This window comes from Hoplias malabaricus, chromosome 2 (assembly GCF_029633855.1).
Source record: "Hoplias malabaricus isolate fHopMal1 chromosome 2, fHopMal1.hap1, whole genome shotgun sequence".
Lineage (NCBI taxonomy): Eukaryota > Metazoa > Chordata > Actinopteri > Characiformes > Erythrinidae > Hoplias > Hoplias malabaricus.
Window position 1 is genome coordinate 2,575,603 of NC_089801.1, and position 23,086 is coordinate 2,598,688.

The window sequence follows — 23,086 nt, forward strand, 5'->3', positions numbered from 1 at the left end:
AAGGACAAAACACATACACACACAAGACAAAACACATACACACAAGTACAAAACACATACACAAGGACAAAACACATACACACACAAGTACAAAACACATACACAAGGACAAAACACATACACACACAAGCACAAAACACATACACACACAAGCACACACACAAGGACAAAACACATACACACACAAGGACAAAACACATACACACACAAGGACAAAACACATACACACACAAGCACAAAACACATACACACACAAGACAAAACACATACACACACAAGCACAAAACACATACACACACAAGCACAAAACACATACACACACAAGGACAAAACACATACACACACAAGGACAAAACATATACACACACAAGCACACACACATACACACACAAGGACAAAACACATACACACACAAGTACAAAACACACACACAAGGACAAAACACATACACACACAAGCACAAAACACATACACACACAAGAAAAAACACATACACACACAAGTACAAAACACATACACACACAAGGACAAAACACATACACACACAAGCACACACACATACACACACAAGCACACACACATACACACACAAGTACAAAACACATACACACACAAGACAAAACACATACACACACAAGCACAAAACACATACACACACAAGGACAAAACACATACACACACAAGGACAAAACATATACACACACAAGCACACACACATACACACACAAGGACAAAACACATACACACACAAGTACAAAACACACACACAAGGACAAAACACATACACACACAAGCACAAAACACATACACACACAAGACAAAACACATACACACACAAGTACAAAACACATACACACACAAGGACAAAACACATACACACACAAGCACACACACATACACACACAAGCACACACACATACACACACAAGCACAAAACACATACACACACAAGACAAAACACATACACACACAAGTACAAAACACATACACACACAAGGACAAAACACATACACACACAAGCACACACACATACACACACAAGCACACACACATACACACACAAGTACAAAACACATACACAAGCACAAAACACATACACACACAAGCACACACACATACACACACAAGCACAAAACACATACACACACAAGGACAAAACACATACACACACAAGCACACACACATACACACACAAGGACAAAACACATACACACACAAGCACACACACATACACACACAAACACAAAACACATACACACACAAGGACAAAACACATACACACACAAGAACAAAACACATACACACACAAGGACAAAACACATACACACACAAGTACAAAACACATACACACACAAGCACACACACATACACACACAAGGACAAAACACATACACACACAAGACAAAACACATACACACACAAGCACACACACATACACACACAAGTACAAAACACATACACACACAAGGACAAAACACATACACACACAAGCACACACACATACACACACAAGGACAAAACACATACACACACAAGGACAAAACACATACACACACAAGTACAAAACACATACACACACAAGCACAAAACACATATACACACAAGTACAAAACACATACACACACAAGCACACACACATACACACACAAGGACAAAACACATACACACACAAGTACAAAACACATACACACACAAGCACAAAACACATATACACACAAGTACAAAACACATACACACACAAGCACAAAACACATACACACACAAGGACAAAACACATACACACACAAGGACAAAACACATACACACACAAGCACACACACATACACACACAAGCACAAAACATATACACACACAAGCACAAAACACATACACACACAAGCACACACACATACACACACAAGCACATAACACATACACACACAAGGACAAAACACATACACACACAAGACAAAACACATACACACACAAGCACACACACATACACACACAAGCACACACACATACACACACAAGCACAAAACACATACACACACAAGGACAAAACACATACACACACAAGACAAAACACATACACACACAAGCACACACACATACACACACAAGCACAAAACACATACACACACAAGCACAAAACACATACACACACAAGGACAAAACACATACACACACAAGGACAAAACACATACACACACAAGCACACACACATACACACACAAGCACAAAACACATACACACACAAGCACAAAACACATACACACACAAGCACAAAACACATACACACACAAGGACAAAACACATACACACACAAGCACACACACATACACACACAAGTACAAAACACATACACACACAAGACAAAACACATACACACACAAGCACACACACATACACACACAAGGACAAAACACATACACACACAAGGACAAAACACGTACACACACAAGCACACACACATACACACACAAGCACACACACATACACACACAAGCACAAAACACATACACACACAAGCCAAAACACATACACACACAAGCACAAAACACATACACACACAAGCACAAAACACATACACACACAAGGACAAAACACATACACACACAAGCACACACACATACACACACAAGCACAAAACACATACACACACAAGCACAAAACACATACACACACAAGCACAAAACACATACACACACAAGCACACACACATACACACACAAGGACAAAACACATACACACACAAGACAAAACACATACACACACAAGCACACACACATACACACACAAGGACAAAACACATACACACACAAGGACAAAACACGTACACACACAAGCACACACACATACACACACAAGCACACACACATACACACACAAGCACAAAACACATACACACACAAGGACAAAACACATACACACACAAGGACAAAACACGTACACACACAAGCACACACACATACACACACAAGGACAAAACACATACACACACAAGGACAAAACACGTACACACACAAGCACACACACATACACACACAAGCACACACACATACACACACAAGCACAAAACACATACACACACAAGGACAAAACACATACACACACAAGCACACACACATACACACACAAGCACAAAACACATACACACACAAGCACAAAACACATACACACACAAGCACAAAACACATACACACACAAGGACAAAACACATACACACACAAGTACAAAACACATACACAAGGACAAAACACATACACACACAAGCACAAAACACATACACACACAAGGACAAAACACATACACACACAAGACAAAACACATACACACAAGTACAAAACACATACACAAGGACAAAACACATACACACACAAGCACAAAACACATACACACACAAGCACACACACATACACACACAAGCACACACACACACACACACAAGCACAAAACACATACACACACAAGCACAAAACACATACACACACAAGCACACACACATACACACACAAGTACAAAACACATACACACACAAGACAAAACACATACACACACAAGCACACACACATACACACACAAGGACAAAACACATACACACACAAGGACAAAACACATACACACACAAGCACACACACATACACACACAAGCACAAAACACATACACACACAAGCACAAAACACATACACACACAAGCACAAAACACATACACACACAAGGACAAAACACATACACACACAAGCACACACACATACACACACAAGTACAAAACACATACACACACAAGACAAAACACATACACACACAAGCACACACACATACACACACAAGGACAAAACACATACACACACAAGGACAAAACACGTACACACACAAGCACACACACATACACACATACACACACAAGCACAAAACACATACACACACAAGACAAAACACATACACACACAAGCACAAAACACATACACACACAAGCACAAAACACATACACACACAAGGACAAAACACATACAAACACAAGCACACACACATACACACACAAGTACAAAACACATACACACACAAGCACAAAACACATACACACACAAGGACAAAACACATACACACACAAGCACACACACATACACACACAAGGACAAAACACATACACACACAAGGACAAAACACATACACACACAAGTACAAAACACATACACAAGGACAAAACACATACACACACAAGCACAAAACACATACACACACAAGCACACACACAAGGACAAAACACATACACACACAAGGACAAAACACATACACACACAAGACAAAACACATACACACAAGTACAAAACACATACACAAGTACAAAACACATACACAAGGACAAAACACATACACACACAAGCACAAAACACATACACACACAAGCACACACACAAGGACAAAACACATACACACACAAGACAAAACACATACACACACAAGCACAAAACACATACACACACAAGCACAAAACACATACACACACAAGGACAAAACACATACACACACAAGACAAAACACATACACACACAAGCACACACACATACACACACAAGCACACACACATACACACACAAGCACAAAACACATACACACACAAGGACAAAACACATACACACACAAGGACAAAACACATACACACACAAGACAAAACACATACACACACAAGCACACACACATACACACACAAGCACAAAACACATACACACACAAGCACAAAACACATACACACACAAGGACAAAACACATACACACACAAGGACAAAACACATACACACACAAGCACACACACATACACACACAAGCACAAAACACATACACACACAAGCACAAAACACATACACACACAAGGACAAAACACATACACACACAAGCACACACACATACACACACAAGTACAAAACACATACACACACAAGACAAAACACATACACACACAAGCACACACACATACACACACAAGGACAAAACACATACACACACAAGGACAAAACACGTACACACACAAGCACACACACATACACACACAAGCACACACACATACACACACAAGCACAAAACACATACACACACAAGCCAAAACACATACACACACAAGCACAAAACACATACACACACAAGCACAAAACACATACACACACAAGGACAAAACACATACACACACAAGCACACACACATACACACACAAGCACAAAACACATACACACACAAGCACAAAACACATACACACACAAGCACACACACATACACACACAAGGACAAAACACATACACACACAAGACAAAACACATACACACACAAGCACACACACATACACACACAAGGACAAAACACATACACACACAAGGACAAAACACGTACACACACAAGCACACACACATACACACACAAGCACACACACATACACACACAAGCACAAAACACATACACACACAAGGACAAAACACATACACACACAAGGACAAAACATGTACACACACAAGCACACACACATACACACACAAGCACACACACATACACACACAAGCACAAAACACATACACACACAAGGACAAAACACATACACACACAAGCACACACACATACACACACAAGCACAAAACACATACACACACAAGCACAAAACACATACACACACAAGCACAAAACACATACACACACAAGGACAAAACACATACACACACAAGTACAAAACACATACACAAGGACAAAACACATACACACACAAGCACAAAACACATACACACACAAGGACAAAACACATACACACACAAGACAAAACACATACACACAAGTACAAAACACATACACAAGGACAAAACACATACACACACAAGCACAAAACACATACACACACAAGACAAAACACATACACACACAAGGACAAAACACATACACACACAAGCACACACACATACACACACAAGCACACACACATACACACACAAGCACAAAACACATACACACACAAGCACAAAACACATACACACACAAGCACACACACATACACACACAAGTACAAAACACATACACACACAAGACAAAACACATACACACACAAGCACACACACATACACACACAAGCACAAAACACATACACACACAAGGACAAAACACATACACACACAAGGACAAAACACATACACACACAAGCACACACACATACACACACAAGCACAAAACACATACACACACAAGCACAAAACACATACACACACAAGCACAAAACACATACACACACAAGGACAAAACACATACACACACAAGCACACACACATACACACACAAGTACAAAACACATACACACACAAGACAAAACACATACACACACAAGCACACACACATACACACACAAGGACAAAACACATACACACACAAGGACAAAACACGTACACACACAAGCACACACACATACACACATACACACACAAGCACAAAACACATATACACACAAGACAAAACACATACACACACAAGCACAAAACACATACACACACAAGGACAAAACACATACACACACAAGTACAAAACACATACACAAGGACAAAACACATACACACACAAGCACAAAACACATACACACACAAGCACACACACAAGGACAAAACACATACACACACAAGACAAAACACATACACACAAGTACAAAACACATACACAAGGACAAAACACATACACACACAAGTACAAAACACATACACAAGGACAAAACACATACACACACAAGCACAAAACACATACACACACAAGCACACACACAAGGACAAAACACATACACACACAAGGACAAAACACATACACACACAAGGACAAAACACATACACACACAAGCACAAAACACATACACACACAAGACAAAACACATACACACACAAGCACAAAACACATACACACACAAGCACAAAACACATACACACACAAGCACAAAACACATACACACAGAAGGACAAAACATATACACACACAAGCACACACACATACACACACAAGGACAAAACACATACACACACAAGTACAAAACACACACACAAGGACAAAACACATACACACACAAGGACAAAACACATACACACACAAGACAAAACACATACACACACAAGTACAAAACACATACACAAGCACAAAACACATACACACACAAGCACACACACATACACACACAAGCACAAAACACATACACACACAAGGACAAAACACATACACACACAAGCACACACACATACACACACAAGGACAAAACACATACACACACAAGCACACACACATACACACACAAACACAAAACACATACACACACAAGGACAAAACACATACACACACAAGAACAAAACACATACACACACAAGGACAAAACACATACACACACAAGTACAAAACACATACACACACAAGCACACACACATACACACACAAGGACAAAACACATACACACACAAGACAAAACACATACACACACAAGCACACACACATACACACACAAGTACAAAACACATACACACACAAGGACAAAACACATACACACCCAAGCACACACACATACACACACAAGGACAAAACACATACACACACAAGGACAAAACACATACACACACAAGTACAAAACACATACACACACAAGCACAAAACACATATACACACAAGTACAAAACACATACACACACAAGCACACACACATACACACACAAGGACAAAGCACAAAACACATATACACACAAGTACAAAACACATACACACACAAGCACAAAACACATACACACACAAGGACAAAACACATACACACACAAGGACAAAACACATACACACACAAGCACACACACATACACACACAAGCACAAAACATATACACACACAAGCACAAAACACATACACACACAAGCACACACACATACACACACAAGCACATAACACATACACACACAAGCACAAAACACATACACACACAAGAACAAAACACATACACACACAAGCACACACACATAAACACACAATCACAAGAGACATACACACACAAGGACAAAACACATACACACAAAAGCACAAAACACATACACACACAAGGACAAAACACATACACACACAAGGACAAAACACATACACACACAAGGACAAAACACATACACACACAAGTACAAAACACATACACACACAAGGACAAAACACATACACACACAAATACAAAACACATACCCACACAAGGACAAAACACATACACACACAAATACAAAACACATACACACACAAGGACAAAACACATACACACACAAATACAAAACACATACAAACACAAGGACAAAACACATACACACACAAGGACAAAACACATACACACACAAGGACAAAACACATACACACACAAGCACACACACATACACACACAATCACAAGAGACATACACACACAAGTACAAAACACATACACACACAAGCACAAGACACATACACACACAATCACATGAGACATACACACACAAGTACAAAACACATACACACACAAGCACACACACATACACACACAAGCACAAAACACATACACACACAAGGACAAAACACATACACACACAAGGACAAAACACATACACACACAAGTACAAAACACACACACACAAGGACAAAACACATACACACACAAGCACAAAACACATACACACACAAGCACAAAACACATACACACACAAGCACAAAACACATAAACACACAAGCACCAAACACATACACACACAAGTACAAAACACATACACACACAAGCACAAAACACATAAACACACAAGCACAAAACACATACACACACAAGCACAAAACACATACACACACAAGGACAAAACACATACACACACAAGCACAAAACACATACACACACAAGCACAAGACACATACACACACAACCACAAAACACACACAACCACACACACATACACACACAAACACAAAACACATACACACACAACCACACACACATACAAACACAAGCACAAAACACATACACACACAACCACACACACATACACCCACAAACACAAAACACATACACACACAAAACAAAACACACACACACACAAGCACAAAACACATACACACACAAGACAAAACACACACACACACAAACACAAAACACACACACACAACCACACACACATACACACACAAGCACAAAACACATACACACACAAAACAAAACACACACACACACAACCACACACACATACACACACAAGCACAAAACATATACACACACAAGCACAAAACACATACACACACAAGCACACACACATACACACACAAGCACAAAACACATACACACACAAGCACACACACATACACACACAAGCACAAAACACATACACACACAAGCACACACACATACACACACAAGCACAAAACACATACACACACAAGCACACACACAAGCACACACACATACACACACAAGCACAAAACACATACACACACAAGGACAAAACACATACACACACAAGGACAAAACACATACACACACAAGTACAAAACACATACACACACAAGCACAAAACACATACACACACAAGGACAAAACACATACACACACAAGGACAAAACACATACACACACAAGCACAAAACACATACACACACAAGGACAAAACACATACACACACAAGGACAAAACACATACACACACAAGGACAAAACACATACACACACACAAACACAAAACACACACACACAACCACACACACATACACACACAAGCACAAAACACATACACACACAAGACAAAACACATACACACACAAGGACAAAACACATACACACACAAGCACAAAACACATACACACACAAGCACAAAACACATACACACACACAAACACAAAACACACACACACAACCACACACACATACACACACAAGCACAAAACACATACACACACAAGACAAAACACATACACACACAAGGACAAAACACATACACACACAACCACACACACATACACACACAAGCACAAAACACATACACACACAAGACAAAACACATACACACACAAGGACAAAACACATACACACACAACCACACACACATACACACACAAGCACAAAACACATACACACACAAGGACAAAACACATACACACACAAGCACAAAACACATACACACACAAGGACAAAACACATACACACACAACCACACACACATACACACACAAGCACAAAACACATACACACACAAGCACAAAACACATACACACACAACCACACACACATACACACACAAGCACAAAACACATACACACACACAAACACAAAACACACACACACAACCACACACACATACACACACAAGACAAAACACATACATGAGGAAATGTTGTAGTGCGAGAGCTGACAGGACCATGCAGAATAGTAATGTTATGTGTGTGTGTGTGTGTGTGTGTGTTTGTGCCTGTGTGTGTTGATGCATGTGTGTGTGATAAGCCATCAACTTCACTGTCCTGATAGCGCTCGTTATCTCTCACACTCACACACATCATCATCACTGTCCGCCCATATCTTACACACACTTATCCAGTTACAGCACCACACACACACACACACACACTCACACACACACAGAAAGAGAAGCGATTTCACAATCTAATTCTGCACATGAAGAATTTGTATCAGTCGACTTTTATAGTAAATCAAGCATTTATTTCACATGTAGTACTTCAACATTTAACACAGAAGAGCAGCAGAAAAGACAGTAAATAAAGACGGAACAATCTTATTTTCCACATTAATTATCACTGCACGCTAGGGACAAGACAGTAGGGACTAGAACTACTAACTATTATTAGTTAGTGCACAGGTGTTGTTCAGTGACTGTGTGAAGGGTGTATAGTGCAGAATGACATTGTTAACAGTTCTGTGGAGTAGAGTCCATCAGGCAACAAAACATAGCCTTCTTTCTTTTCTAGAAATAAATACATGGCTTTAAGTGGAAAATGATATGATATTATCCAAGGGTAGCATTGTAATCAGGTCGAATTCAAGGAGGATTTAATAAACTGAGCTTTCTCATATTTGAGGGATGATGCATGTGTGAATGGGGGTGGGGCGGGGGATAAATGTGTGTGTGTGTGTGTGTATGTGCTTATTCTCAAGCCCACTAAAGTGAGATTATGATCTGAACACACAGGAGATTTGCCTGTCATAGTGGTACTTCTTGCGTCCCGAAGCTTGTGCAATTAAACAAAAGGAGTCGAGATAGAACTGAGCTCTCTGCGATAAGACACAGGTGGGAGAAGCTTCTGCTGGAGGATCAACAGATAACGCGCGCGCACACACACACACACACACACACACACACACACATATATACAAAATCACACAGAAGTACTCACACAGTTATGGTTTGTAAACATCAGCATCTCTGCCTTAAACTCAGTCTTCTGTGATTCATTTACTTCGGCAGTGTCGCTTCATGCTAAATTCTATCCCCTGAAAAATGGAAAGATATCCCTGAAAAAAATGAACAAATGCCTGAAAGTATGAACAGATATCCCTCAACATCGCTTCCTTATCTTCTCTGCCTCTTATCACATGGAGCATGATGGAGGAGCTGCTGACATCCGGCCAAGAACTGACGTTAGACCATCTTTTCAGCTTAAGACTTTTATTTACGTTTCTATTTTACCCCTAAACCTGCCATTCTTTTATAATTTAATTACACCATGTAATTTAAAAAACATCTATTTCAGGGGACGGGTGAGTGGTGCTAATACTCGACAGTTCGGCTGAGATTGTGTTGCATCTCTCTCGACTGTCGTCAACCGTCCTGAACATTAACCAGAATTGCCTACTACTTTAAACAGGGAATGTTATACACTCTTGTTCACAAGTGTCACATCTGTGACACGCTGTGTTCAAAATACCACAAGGATCAAACAACACAGCATTTTTTTTCTTTCTCTGTCACAAAGTGCTGTTTTGCTCCTGTTGAGAACGAGACCATTTACTCCAAGCATGAAGCACCCAGGAGTGGGACGCAAGGAGTAGCAACACTAGGGTGCTCCACTTGCATTGTGTCTTATTTTTTAGCGTTTACCTTAGTCTTTGCTCTCATATAAACATGGGGCCATCGCTGTGATTGGAGAGACTCTGACAAAGGGGTGGGACAGTTGTAGTGTGTGCACACTACTTAAAATGCAGAACAAAACCAGAACAAATCCTGTCTATTTGATGTCCTCAAAATAAATGTGATTTTGCAGCTTTTTTAAACTGCACACTGAGATGAACACCATAAGGTGTGGACACACAGTGTGAACCATAATTACTTTAATTTGTGCGTTAGAAGGGAGTCTACAAACCTCTTGCATGTAACTGCACATGATGTGATAGTGGCTACCTTTGCCCATGTATTATATTCATTCATTTATTTTCTTATGCAGTTCAGGGTCGCGGTGGGACTGGGGTGGGTCTGCAGGGCGACACACACTCACACATTCACTCACTCATATCGACATATTGAGTCGCCAATCTACGCATCAACATTATCGAATCTTCTTGCTCTAGAGGCTCATCATCATCATTTATTGTAAGAGACAGCACCCAATAGGTCACTCAGTTATTTTTTTTGCTATATGAAGGGCAGGCAGTAGGGCACTTTTTTGCCATTCTCATAGCTTTTTCAACCATGGGGCAGTCGCCAGTGTGTTCCAGTGTGTGTTTTTTGGACCATGGGAGGAAAGCACATAGACAGGGGAGAACACATGTATTATATTTTATGAATAATACATATTAATACAACAATAATCTGTTACACAGTGGTAATGTGGGTATTAATCTATTGACAAGCAAGTGCTGTGTGTGTGTGTGTGTGTGTGTGTGTGTGTGTGTGTGTGTGTGCCAGTGGGCGTGTCATGGTGTACGGTTTTTCCTCTCCTTCAGCCTTAAAATCCCCGCGCTCACCACTCTCACTCACTCTTTTACACACACTCTCTCTCTCTCACACACACACACACACATTCCCCGCTGCAGCAGTATGTATGAGTGCGGGCCCTCGCTTTCTCTCTCCATGCCCGTGCGCGCACCCGTGCTGCTGCGCGCACCCGCGGCCCTGGAGCGCGCTTTCCCGCGGACGCCGAAGTGCGCGCGCTGTCGGAACCACGGCGTGCTGTCGGCGCTGAAGGGCCACAAACGCGCGTGCCGGTGGCGCGAGTGCGCGTGCGCTCGCTGCGCTCTGATCGCGGAGAGGCAGAGGGTGATGGCGGCGCAGGTCGCACTCCGCAGGCAACAGGAGCACGAGAGCAAGAGCACGGCGCCGGCGTACGGTCAGTACTCTGCAACAATACACACATGTACGCTAAGGGTTTACGCAACGCAGGCGCGTTAGTTCCTATAATGCACGCTTCTGTACTGCAGTCCCATCTGGTGATTTTGCTAATTATGCACAATATGAAATAAGACGTTTGTGAGACGTTTAGTGATTTTTTTTTTCTAATTCACGCAGTGCGTTTACATTAACGCATGCTGTTTAAAGGACTGCAATGCATGCTGTTTTATGTTTTTGATCTGCATGCGTACTCAGCTGATGACGTACATAATCAATAATGAACATGATCATTCTTTTAAGTGCTTTAACGCACGAATTTGTTACTTATTTACTTTAATGTATTCAACACTGTAACATGGAAAACAGTATGATATAAATACGGTAAACACAGGCACGTGTAGTGTTTTTAAAACAGTGTCTAGATTGTGTTTATTTACAACACTCTCTTAAAGCTTTGGTGTTAAAAACAGTTCCTTAGTAAGACACATCAAAGCTGTCAGTTGTTATGGTTTACACTCCGTTTTAACGGTTATCAGAGGTATGTGCTGTGTTTTTTTAGCACATTATTTTTATTTACCATAATGCACTCTGTTTATTTAACATAATTAATGACGGTTACACTGTAAACAATTGTTGTAAATTTACAGTAAATTTTGAATTTTACTGTTTTGAGCAATGCATTATGGGACATGTTCAAATGAACTTAAATTATAAATTATACATATTACTGCTTTTAATGGGCAATTCCATAAAAATATCTATAATCATATTTTTGCACAATATAAATAAATTTGTAATTTACGGCTTTGACTAAAGCATTGAATAAGACATGCATTGTGTTATTAGATTACATTTGAGTGTTAGTTACATTTCTAACGTCCTAATGTTATTTAATTTCTTTTTCCAGCCGACCCTCTGAATGCGTATATGTTAAACGGATTCCTGATCACGTCCCCTCCATCCTCTCTGTCCTCAATGTCCGGCAGTTCGGTCCCTGGAGAACCCAGAGAACCCTTTAGAATGGGAGGAAGCCTGTCTCCTGGGCTCGATCGTCTCTCTGACCGCACCTCCAGCCCTCCGTCCCTCACTTCTTCAGACCAGGAGTCAGGAAGCGAGTGTGAGAAGACTAAAGCTGATCCTCTAGAACTGCCAAGTCCAGGAGTTCCCAGCAGAGAACCCAGAGAACTCTCCAGAGAACCCAGGGACCCATGCCAGATCCTGCTGAAGATCTTTCCTCATCTCAAAGCAGACACAGTGGAGTCGACTCTGAGAGCGTGTGCCGGAGACATTGTGAAGGCCATTGAAGCTCTTCTGGCGTCCAAAAACGAGTCGATCTCTCCACTTCCTGAAAATCCATCTCCTGCCATCAGCAGGAACCTGCTGGAGCCTCAGGAAGCAGGAACGCTCAGCACCAGCTCAGCGTTCTCCCCTCTGCACTCCTCAGCCCCTAAAGCTCTGCCCAGCGACAGCTTCTACAGTCTGAACCCTCGCTTCGGGATCAGTCCTCTTCACCTGGCATACTCAGCCTCTTCCTCTGGAAGCTCTTTCCCCAGCTTCATTTCTCCATACCTTCCCGGACTCCTGCCTGCTCTCCCTCTCCGAGCCCCTCTCCATTACCCCTTCCCTGGGACATCCCAAAATCTGCCCTATCACAGCAAAGACTCTCTCACATCCACAGGCCTCTTTTCCACTCTCAGCCATGGGAAATAAACCTCATCCAGATGCTCAGAATCCAGTTTATTTGCAAGTAAAATATACTTTTTCAAAGCCAGGAACCATTAAATAACAATCTATGATTCCATGCATCGATTCCGTTTAGAGGATGATTCTTTAAAAATAAAGAGGATAGAGTTATAAACAACTATTGCTTCCATCTCATTCACAAAGATTATTTGTTTAAAGAATCATACAGTGAAATGTACCCTGCACATGTCAGTCGTGTTAAAATGCCACAAAAGGTTTCTTCTTTTAGCTTAAAAAACATAGTTAAAAGACAGGAAATTGGCTCCATAAAGGACCTTTCCGTGGATGGTTCCTGCAGACTCCGCTTTCCCATAACAGTTCTTAAAATAAAGGTCCAGTTAAAGGTTCCCTGCACTCTTTAAAAAGGTTAACAACAGGACATTTAAGATGTTCCCTGAAAATCATGTTTGTAAGTTGGGAGTTTGAAGAAACCTTTAAAAAAATTCACATTTAAGGAAGCTCCACAAAACGTAAAGTTTCTTGGAAGAACCCTTCCATTGGTCAATATTTAAGAGCTTTTAAGTGTCTATGTGTAGTTTCTTTATGCCCCTAAAGGTTGTTTGTATATGAGGTATTGACTTACATGTTTATTAAGGTTCTGAAATTACAATGCACCAATATTGCCTTGAAATGTAGCAAACATTCTATTTTTGTACTTGGAATTGAGCTTCTTAGCCTCCGTTTATTTTTTGTGTAACCTGTTGTATATATTTCACATTTCATAAATAAAAGTAAAAATGCAGCCCAGTGAACTGTGTTGATTCAAACTTCTACACTTTCTCTTATCTGTGCTGAAAAAAAAAAAAAAAAAATACCCTGAAAAATGTTTTGCCTCGAGCTTTTCTGATGTAATAATTAAAATACGATTTAAATATATCATAAAAATAATAAAGTACAATCGAGTATATGTGTTTTAGGTTTTGCTTTAATATATTTATATATATTTTTTATGTAATGTATATCTATAAATATGCTAAATGTGTCACTTTTTATTTCTCCATTATGTGGTAAAATAAGAAGACGGTTTAGCTAGTACAATGTACTGACCCTTTACACTGACCCAAGAGCAGTTCCTGATATAATAATATCTAACATATAATAATAAATAATAATAACTATTCCCTGAACACTGTGCACTTACTGCCATCTTCTGGATGGGCTCCACATTACTACTATCTTCCTCCTCAGTCTCACAGTCACAGAGTCTTCGGTCTGATCTTCACATCCCGTTCTCGGTAGAGCAAGTTTGAATTTTGATTTTTAACGGATTTAACGGTCGCGCGTCAGCGTTAAGGTCGCTCCAGTTTATTAAATACTGATTAGAGTCTGTCAACAACAGAAAAATACACAAAACAGACAAAATATTAATGATTTTACTGAAATAATTGATGTAGGCTTCTTTTGACAGGTTTTCTGTCCGTTAGTGGAACTGAAGCGAGTAAATTAACGGTAAAATCAGAGTGTTATTTAGAATGAGTTTAAATATTTAAAATACAAGAAAAAAGTCTAAATATTCACATTCATTGCGGTAGCACGCAAAAAAATCTACGTTTGTAAATATATTGAATATAAGAAAATTTTGAAATATTTGATTTATTGCGTTTTATCGGAATGTAAAAGGATTATATATAAGGGTAATTTGATTAGGAATATGTTCTATATATTAAATTAGAAATGGTGCAACAGGAGTTGCAGAGAAATGTTTATTTATTTGTGTTTTTGGTATAGAGGATTTTCATGTAAAAAACTATTGAACACCTCTCTCTCTCTCTCACACACACACACACACACACACACACAAACTATTATTTTATCATGATAAAATAGCCAATCGTAAAGCAGGGGGCGGGGCTTGTTCTCGGTTACGGCGGAAACTGAAAAAACAAAATCAAAAATAAAACTATAATAAAAATAAAAATATATAAACTATATACAAAAACCTTTCAAACTAAAAACTACACGTATTGAGTTAATATTACCACTTTAATATCACTCTGGAAAAAAAAAACTCTCCCAAGACCTGACCAATCAGAGGCAGCGGCGCGATCACCTGATTTTGTTTTGTGGGAAGCGAAGAGCGTGGTGTTTGTATACTTACGTAGCGTTTAATCTTTAGTTGAACAGCTTTTTCATGGTGTGGTATTGTGTATTTAAACCCAGGATGTGGAGAAGGGCTCCAGAAACAACGGCGAAGTGTGGCACATACTGAGTTTAATCAGACACATGCGGCTTAGTTCAGTTTAATATGGAGCTGCAGTTTCAGATGGTTTTGGCTGTTTTATTTTTTACCGAGAGTTTTTCAGAGACGAGGAGAATCCGCGGAGTTTCCATGTCCTGTTAGTACTAAAAAATATTAATTATGTGTGAAAATACGGGAGTAGATGGAGCAATGAAGCTGTGGTTTATTTTGAGTAACTTTGAATAGTTTGAGGCGAAATGTAGCAGTTTGTGTGTTTACAGGTGTGCGACCCTGAAAAAATGCCATGTTTTATTGATTTTTCAACTGCAAATAAATCCACTACAAGGGACATTGAAATATAGCTGATTTTTTATTGTATTGATATTATATATATTTATATTCTTGAGATACAATCCGAATATTATATCTGGCATGTGCCCAATAAATATTAAATAAAGCAAAAATAGATTTTTAAATTTAAAGTATGTAACAGTTCTATATGAAAGGTAAGATAATCTAGTGCCATGTTTGATGCTGTGATTTATACATTTATTATTACACATTCAGGACTAATACCTCTTTGTAATGAAGCATGTCTACAACCGTATCATAAAGGCTTTATTTATGTATTTATCCATCCATCCATCCATCATCTGTAACCGCTTATCCGCGGGGGGTCCACCTGGAATCATTGGGCGCAAGGCGGGAATACACCCTGGAGGGGACGCCAGTCCTTCACAGGGCAACACAGACACACACACATTCACTCACACACACACACACATATATATATATATGGACACTTTCGAGTCGCCAATCCACCTGCAACGTGTGTTTTTGGGCTGTGGGAGGAAACCGGAGCACCCGGAGGAAACCCAAGCGGACACGGGGAGAACACACCAACTCCTCACAGACAGTCACCCGGAGGAAACCCACGCAGACACAGGGAGAACACACCAACTCCTCACAGACAGTCACCCGGAGGAAACCCACGCAGACACAGGGAGAACACACCAACTCCTCACAGACAGTCACCCGGAGGAAACCCATGCAGACACAGAGAGAACACACCACACTCCTCACAGACAGTCACCCGGAGCGGGAATCGAACCCACAACCTCCAGGTCCCTGGAGCTGTGTGACTGCGACACTAACCTGCTGCGCCACCGTGCCGCCCTTATGTATTTATTTATTATGTAAAACGCTGCTCATATCACTCACCCCTTGGTCAAGGCTGATGTTTTAGTTGTTGAGGTTAAAAATAAAGGAAAGCACAGTAGCATTCAAAGTTCCCTATTAACTCATATCTCGAAGTTTAATGTCTGACTCGGAAGATCTGTTTATCTCAAGTAACTTTCTTTTTTAGAGCAGTGTTGTCCACAATAATGATGTGAACAGACATGCCTCGGCTCACTGTAGTTTCTCTGTGCTTCCACAGACAGAAGGTTCTACAGAGAGAGGAAGTATTTTCTCTGTTTGGACGGCTCCAGGTTGATCCCGTTTGTTCAGGTGAATGACGACTACTGTGACTGCGCAGACGGATCGGACGAACCCGGTGGGTTCAACTTTTTTTTGATGTTTAATGAAGTTTTTGTTGAATTTTCACTCCATCGTTAGCCATCTCCAGTTCTGCTCCTTCAGTAAAACACCCGTTGTCGCACACAGTACGACCACCATTGGGACAGTGAGGATATGTACGGGGTTCCTATTTTGTGCAGCCTCTCCTGCAACATCACCAGACACTGCCACACACTGGTTAAAAACACAGCTGTCACATTAGCTGGTAGATGTCCATGCTGGACCCCTGGCCTTTATTGGTTTGAGCCCTGAGTGTTGCCCCAAATTGCCATTCTTTTGGTCCCTATATTAAATTCCCCTCATTTGCTGATAATGCAGGATATGAGATACATTTCTGTTCACATATGTTCTGCGTAATCGTCCCGAACAGTGATATTTACTTAACCGCAGCTGGTCAATCATCAAACTTTTGCGATGTTGATAAAGACAGTTTAGTCTGTGCTCAGAGTTAAGAAAGGCCCCACACCCTGTGTGTACGTGCACGTTTACCAGAGAAAAGAGAATACAGTGTCGTGTTATTGGACATTTCAGCAGCAACTGCAGCTGCCTAGTGGAATTCGATACCATCTGACTTTTAAAGGTTGCAGCTAACAAGAAAATCTGCTTTTTTGCTGAGTTGGTGTAGGTGTGTGTGTATGTGTGTGTTTGTTTGTGCCCTGGAATGTCTCAGTTCAGCATGTTTCTGTAGAGGTTATTGACCTGTGTTTAAGCTGCCCATGTATTGCTTTTCTAATGGATGCAGTCAAGCAGCTAATGAGCGCAGGACCTTGTTGTCATGTTGCTGTTTTCTCTGTATTGATTAGCACACACATACACACACACAAACTCGCCGTATCTGTTGAGAACTAGCATTTTCTTTCATTTATTTAGATACTGCTGCCACTGCAAGGACACGTCTGCCTACAGCAGGGTCCAGCCGTGAATAGAAGCTAGCACAATACTGCCAGAATCTGCCATATACCACTGTACAGTTCTGTCCTGTGCTGCATGGGTAAACTGATCATTTGGAGCTATTTCTGATTCTGAAACAAAATGGAGCCATTGTTGTATCCAGGGGTTTGGACAGGGGTGTGCCTTGTACATACAGTAGATGGGTCCAAACAAGTCCTGTTCAGGAGAGAACATCAAGGGAAGCACGTACAGCTTATCAGCCACAATTGACCAGTTTAGGAAAGGCCTATTGATGACTCTTCCTCTAACATCCATCTGTTTCTAAAATGTAGCCAATACAGTGATATACAGAGACACACACACAATTCTGTGTTAATGGAGTACACAGCACATACAGCAGTTGGAGCACATCCCCCCCCCCACACACACACACAACTAATAGGCCAACATCGTTGTTCATATCTTATTTCTCTGTCTGGAGCCATATTGATGCCAAAAATAGGAGGATTTTTCTGGATCCTAGTATAGGTCGCAGCCAATAAAACCTTAAGGGTGCAAGTGTCATCACTACTTGATTTAAAAGTTATACTAATAGCAAAACCAAATTGTAATGAAATGATTATTGCTACGAGCTCCCAGTAAAAATCTGAATGAAGGGACAGCACCAGATCAACCAGAATTGCTTCAAATTCCCTCCAGCAGCATAGCTGAGTGCCAGATTGTTTAGACTTCTGTTTAGGAGAGATAAAAATGCAAATCGAGTTCTTTCAGCAGAAGTCTATCCACATCAGGGAGTTGGTCGTGGACGATTGTATTTTCCAGGCGTTCAGCCACGTGTCTTCAGCTATTGCACCATCCCGTTCCTTTTCCAATCCTTTCACATAGAATTTTCTGGAAACACTCTCCTGACCCCCAAGGTTAAAACCCCTCTTTTACTGTAATGGTGAAAACACTAGGTTTTTTAAATGAGATGACAGTGACTCAGTTTAGGAATGAGTTCAGAAATTCCAGACAATATTAGGAATGCAAGCTTGAAAAATTCAGATAAAATTCAGAATTAAACTTCGGGTACTGTGGTAGCATTTCTCCTGCGGTGTTGCTATCAGTGTGTGAGGAGTGGGAGAAGAGGGTTGCACTGACAATCCAACACAATGGGAAGCACTTTGAACACATTTTATAAGTGGTCAGATACTTGTAAATAACTCATGAAAGAATAAAGTTACGTTAAAACCAAGCACACCGTTGTTTTTCTTGTGAAATTCCCAATAAGTTTGATGTGTCACATGACCCTCTTCTGAAAAAACAAAAGTTGGATCCAAAATGGCTGACTTCAAAATGGCCGCCACCCATCTTGAAAAGTCCCCCCACTCCCATATACTAATGTGCCACAAACAGGAAGTTAATATCACCAACCATTCCCATTTTATTAAGGTGTATCCATATAAATGGCCCACCCTGTATTTGTCATTGTCATTTTATACAATATGTCAACATTATTTTTGATATTTACATTTGTCTATGTTTTTTGAAGCCCTCTTTGGTTCAGTCATGGGGCTGACTTCTACTTTCACATGTGATACGTCTTCTAGCACATGCACAACACCATGCAGACATTTTTAAATATAAAAACCTTTTCACCGGAGGGGGGTCTTATAATAATGTTAAGAATGTTAAGGCATGTGTAATTCATCTTTCTTTCAAAAGAGACATATATTTACACTCAAAGCACACTGTGATCTGTGAACAGTCTAGACTTTCTCCCTTATTTTCCCAGCGGTTTGTAGCCCTCTATTCTGTTTAAGCTTTTCTTTGTTTTGCTCAGGTACGGCAGCGTGCCCCAACGGACGTTTCTATTGTGTGAATCTTGGATTTCGTCCTCATTACGTCCCGTCATCCAGAGTCAATGATGGCATCTGTGGTGAGTCGCAGGAGAACTTTAGTGATGAGAGGAGGTTTTTATTGTATTTGGGGGTCTAACTCGGGTAGGGCCTGCTAATTAGTGGCGGGTGTTCATAGCAGCGTGTGGTTCCTGTCCAAACGTATTGCTATTTGGATGGTTTTGATGAATGGGATCACTCGCTAAAGTCGTCTGACAGTTTCTGTGTGTGTCCGCAGACTGCTGCGATGGAACAGATGAGTTCTCCAGCCGAATACAGTGTCCCAACAAATGCAGGTGAGAGAAACTGGGCGAATCATTTCCGGGAATTCAATCTAAACTTAGCTGTGTGCAACTCATAATGTCAAATCAAAAGTCATTCTAGAGAGAATTTCCACTGTTCCACAGCCTGATGATCATGTGCAGCTGCTCCAGTGTGCCACTTAATTCAATGATTTTAGAGATTGTACATTATGGGCAAAGGGTAAACCTTAAATTAGCTGAATTCACTCATTATGAGAGGTACCTGGGGTTTGTAAAGTAGGTACATGTAGCTGTACATCAACTCTCCAGCAGGGGGCAGTATGTTTCTGTGCTGTTTTTTATGAAGGCTGTGTCATTACACTGGAACAATAGGTAGCTAGGACATAGTCTGCATTACTGTGTGCTGCTGCAGTGTTTTTCTGCCGAGAGAGAGAGAGAGAGAGAGAGAGAAACACTTCCACTCCCCTTCCCCTATAGGTCTAATATATGGGAGTATTTATCAAATTCATTCATCATTTTCTGACCAATAGATATTATTGGACTAGTGGGTCATTTAGCACAGCAGTGACAATGATGTGTGTGTGTGTGTGTGTGACTGTGTATATGCTTTGGTAGTGTATCAGAGAGGGTGATATTTTGTTGTAGATTTTATAACACGTTAATGAATTGGTGACAGGTGTGTGATGTGTGCCTCAGTGTGAACAGACATTTTCAGTTCCGATTTGACCACTTTCATACATGGTTTTGAAATCAGATTCATATCCTACATGCAGCAGTCTGAACAGCTGGCTTGGAGTTCTTGCAGCTTCTAAGTCAGTCGCACTTGACATTTCTTAATTCCCGACGCTGGGGAGGAGAGATGGACTACAGCAGTGAGGAGGGTTCAGTGTATGTTCCGTCCAAAGCATTTTTTCGAAGGCAAAAGAAATGGACCATTCCAAGCATTTCTATTATAAATAAAATGGCGGTTTAAAGAAAATTGGTCAGATTTCAAGTTTTCAGTGTTAATATTTATATAAACCATTCCTGGAAATTGGTCGTAAGCAGTGGAAAGGAATAAAATGAGACAAGAGCTCGTTCCTCGGTTTGTCTTCATCTGGTTTATTTTATTCATGTCTGCGTGAATGTGGATCGTGTCAAATATTAAACACATTTCCTCAACTGTCATGTCCTCCTCTTTGGAGAAAACATATTTGCAAGAGACCCCCTGCAAATACATATTTAGAACAAAGGAAGCTTTGAGTACAGAAGAAGTGTGTAAAATAACT

The 23,086-nt window shown here is 40.4% G+C and overlaps 3 protein-coding genes across 7 annotated transcripts in view; 2 read left to right on the plus strand and 1 right to left on the minus strand.

Annotated features, from left to right (window-relative positions):
- The window catches only part of LOC136675552 (fatty acid-binding protein, intestinal-like), a 61,686-nt gene extending 45,400 nt beyond the window's left edge, over positions 1-16,286 (minus strand). The window contains exons 1-2 of one of the 2 annotated variants that reach the window (XM_066652169.1): positions 16,172-16,286; positions 11,357-11,453 (exon numbers count right to left, since the gene is read on the minus strand). The gene's annotated coding sequence lies outside the window, so the exon portion shown is untranslated. Of the gene's footprint in view, positions 1-11,356; positions 11,475-16,171 lie in introns of both variants that reach the window. The other variant, XM_066652160.1, reaches the window with a different exon arrangement.
- LOC136686903 (doublesex- and mab-3-related transcription factor A1-like) lies at positions 12,951-15,848 on the plus strand. Its single transcript, XM_066660976.1, has 2 exons — positions 12,951-13,285; positions 14,195-15,848. The coding sequence occupies exons 1-2, from the start codon at positions 12,997-12,999 to the stop codon at positions 14,995-14,997; spliced, it is 1,092 nt and encodes a 363-aa protein (XP_066517073.1). The 5' UTR covers positions 12,951-12,996; the 3' UTR covers positions 14,998-15,848.
- An 819-nt stretch (positions 16,287-17,105) lies between the features above and the next one.
- Positions 17,106-23,086, plus strand: part of LOC136675525 (glucosidase 2 subunit beta-like) — a 132,875-nt gene continuing 126,894 nt past the window's right edge. For all 4 annotated transcript variants that reach the window (XM_066652097.1, XM_066652115.1, XM_066652105.1 and 1 more), the window contains exons 1-4: positions 17,106-17,366; positions 18,648-18,764; positions 21,501-21,596; positions 21,794-21,851. In XM_066652097.1, the coding sequence (XP_066508194.1) occupies positions 17,276-17,366; positions 18,648-18,764; positions 21,501-21,596; positions 21,794-21,851 (362 nt within the window). In that variant the 5' untranslated portion in view covers positions 17,106-17,275. The remainder of the gene's footprint in view (positions 17,367-18,647; positions 18,765-21,500; positions 21,597-21,793; positions 21,852-23,086) is intronic.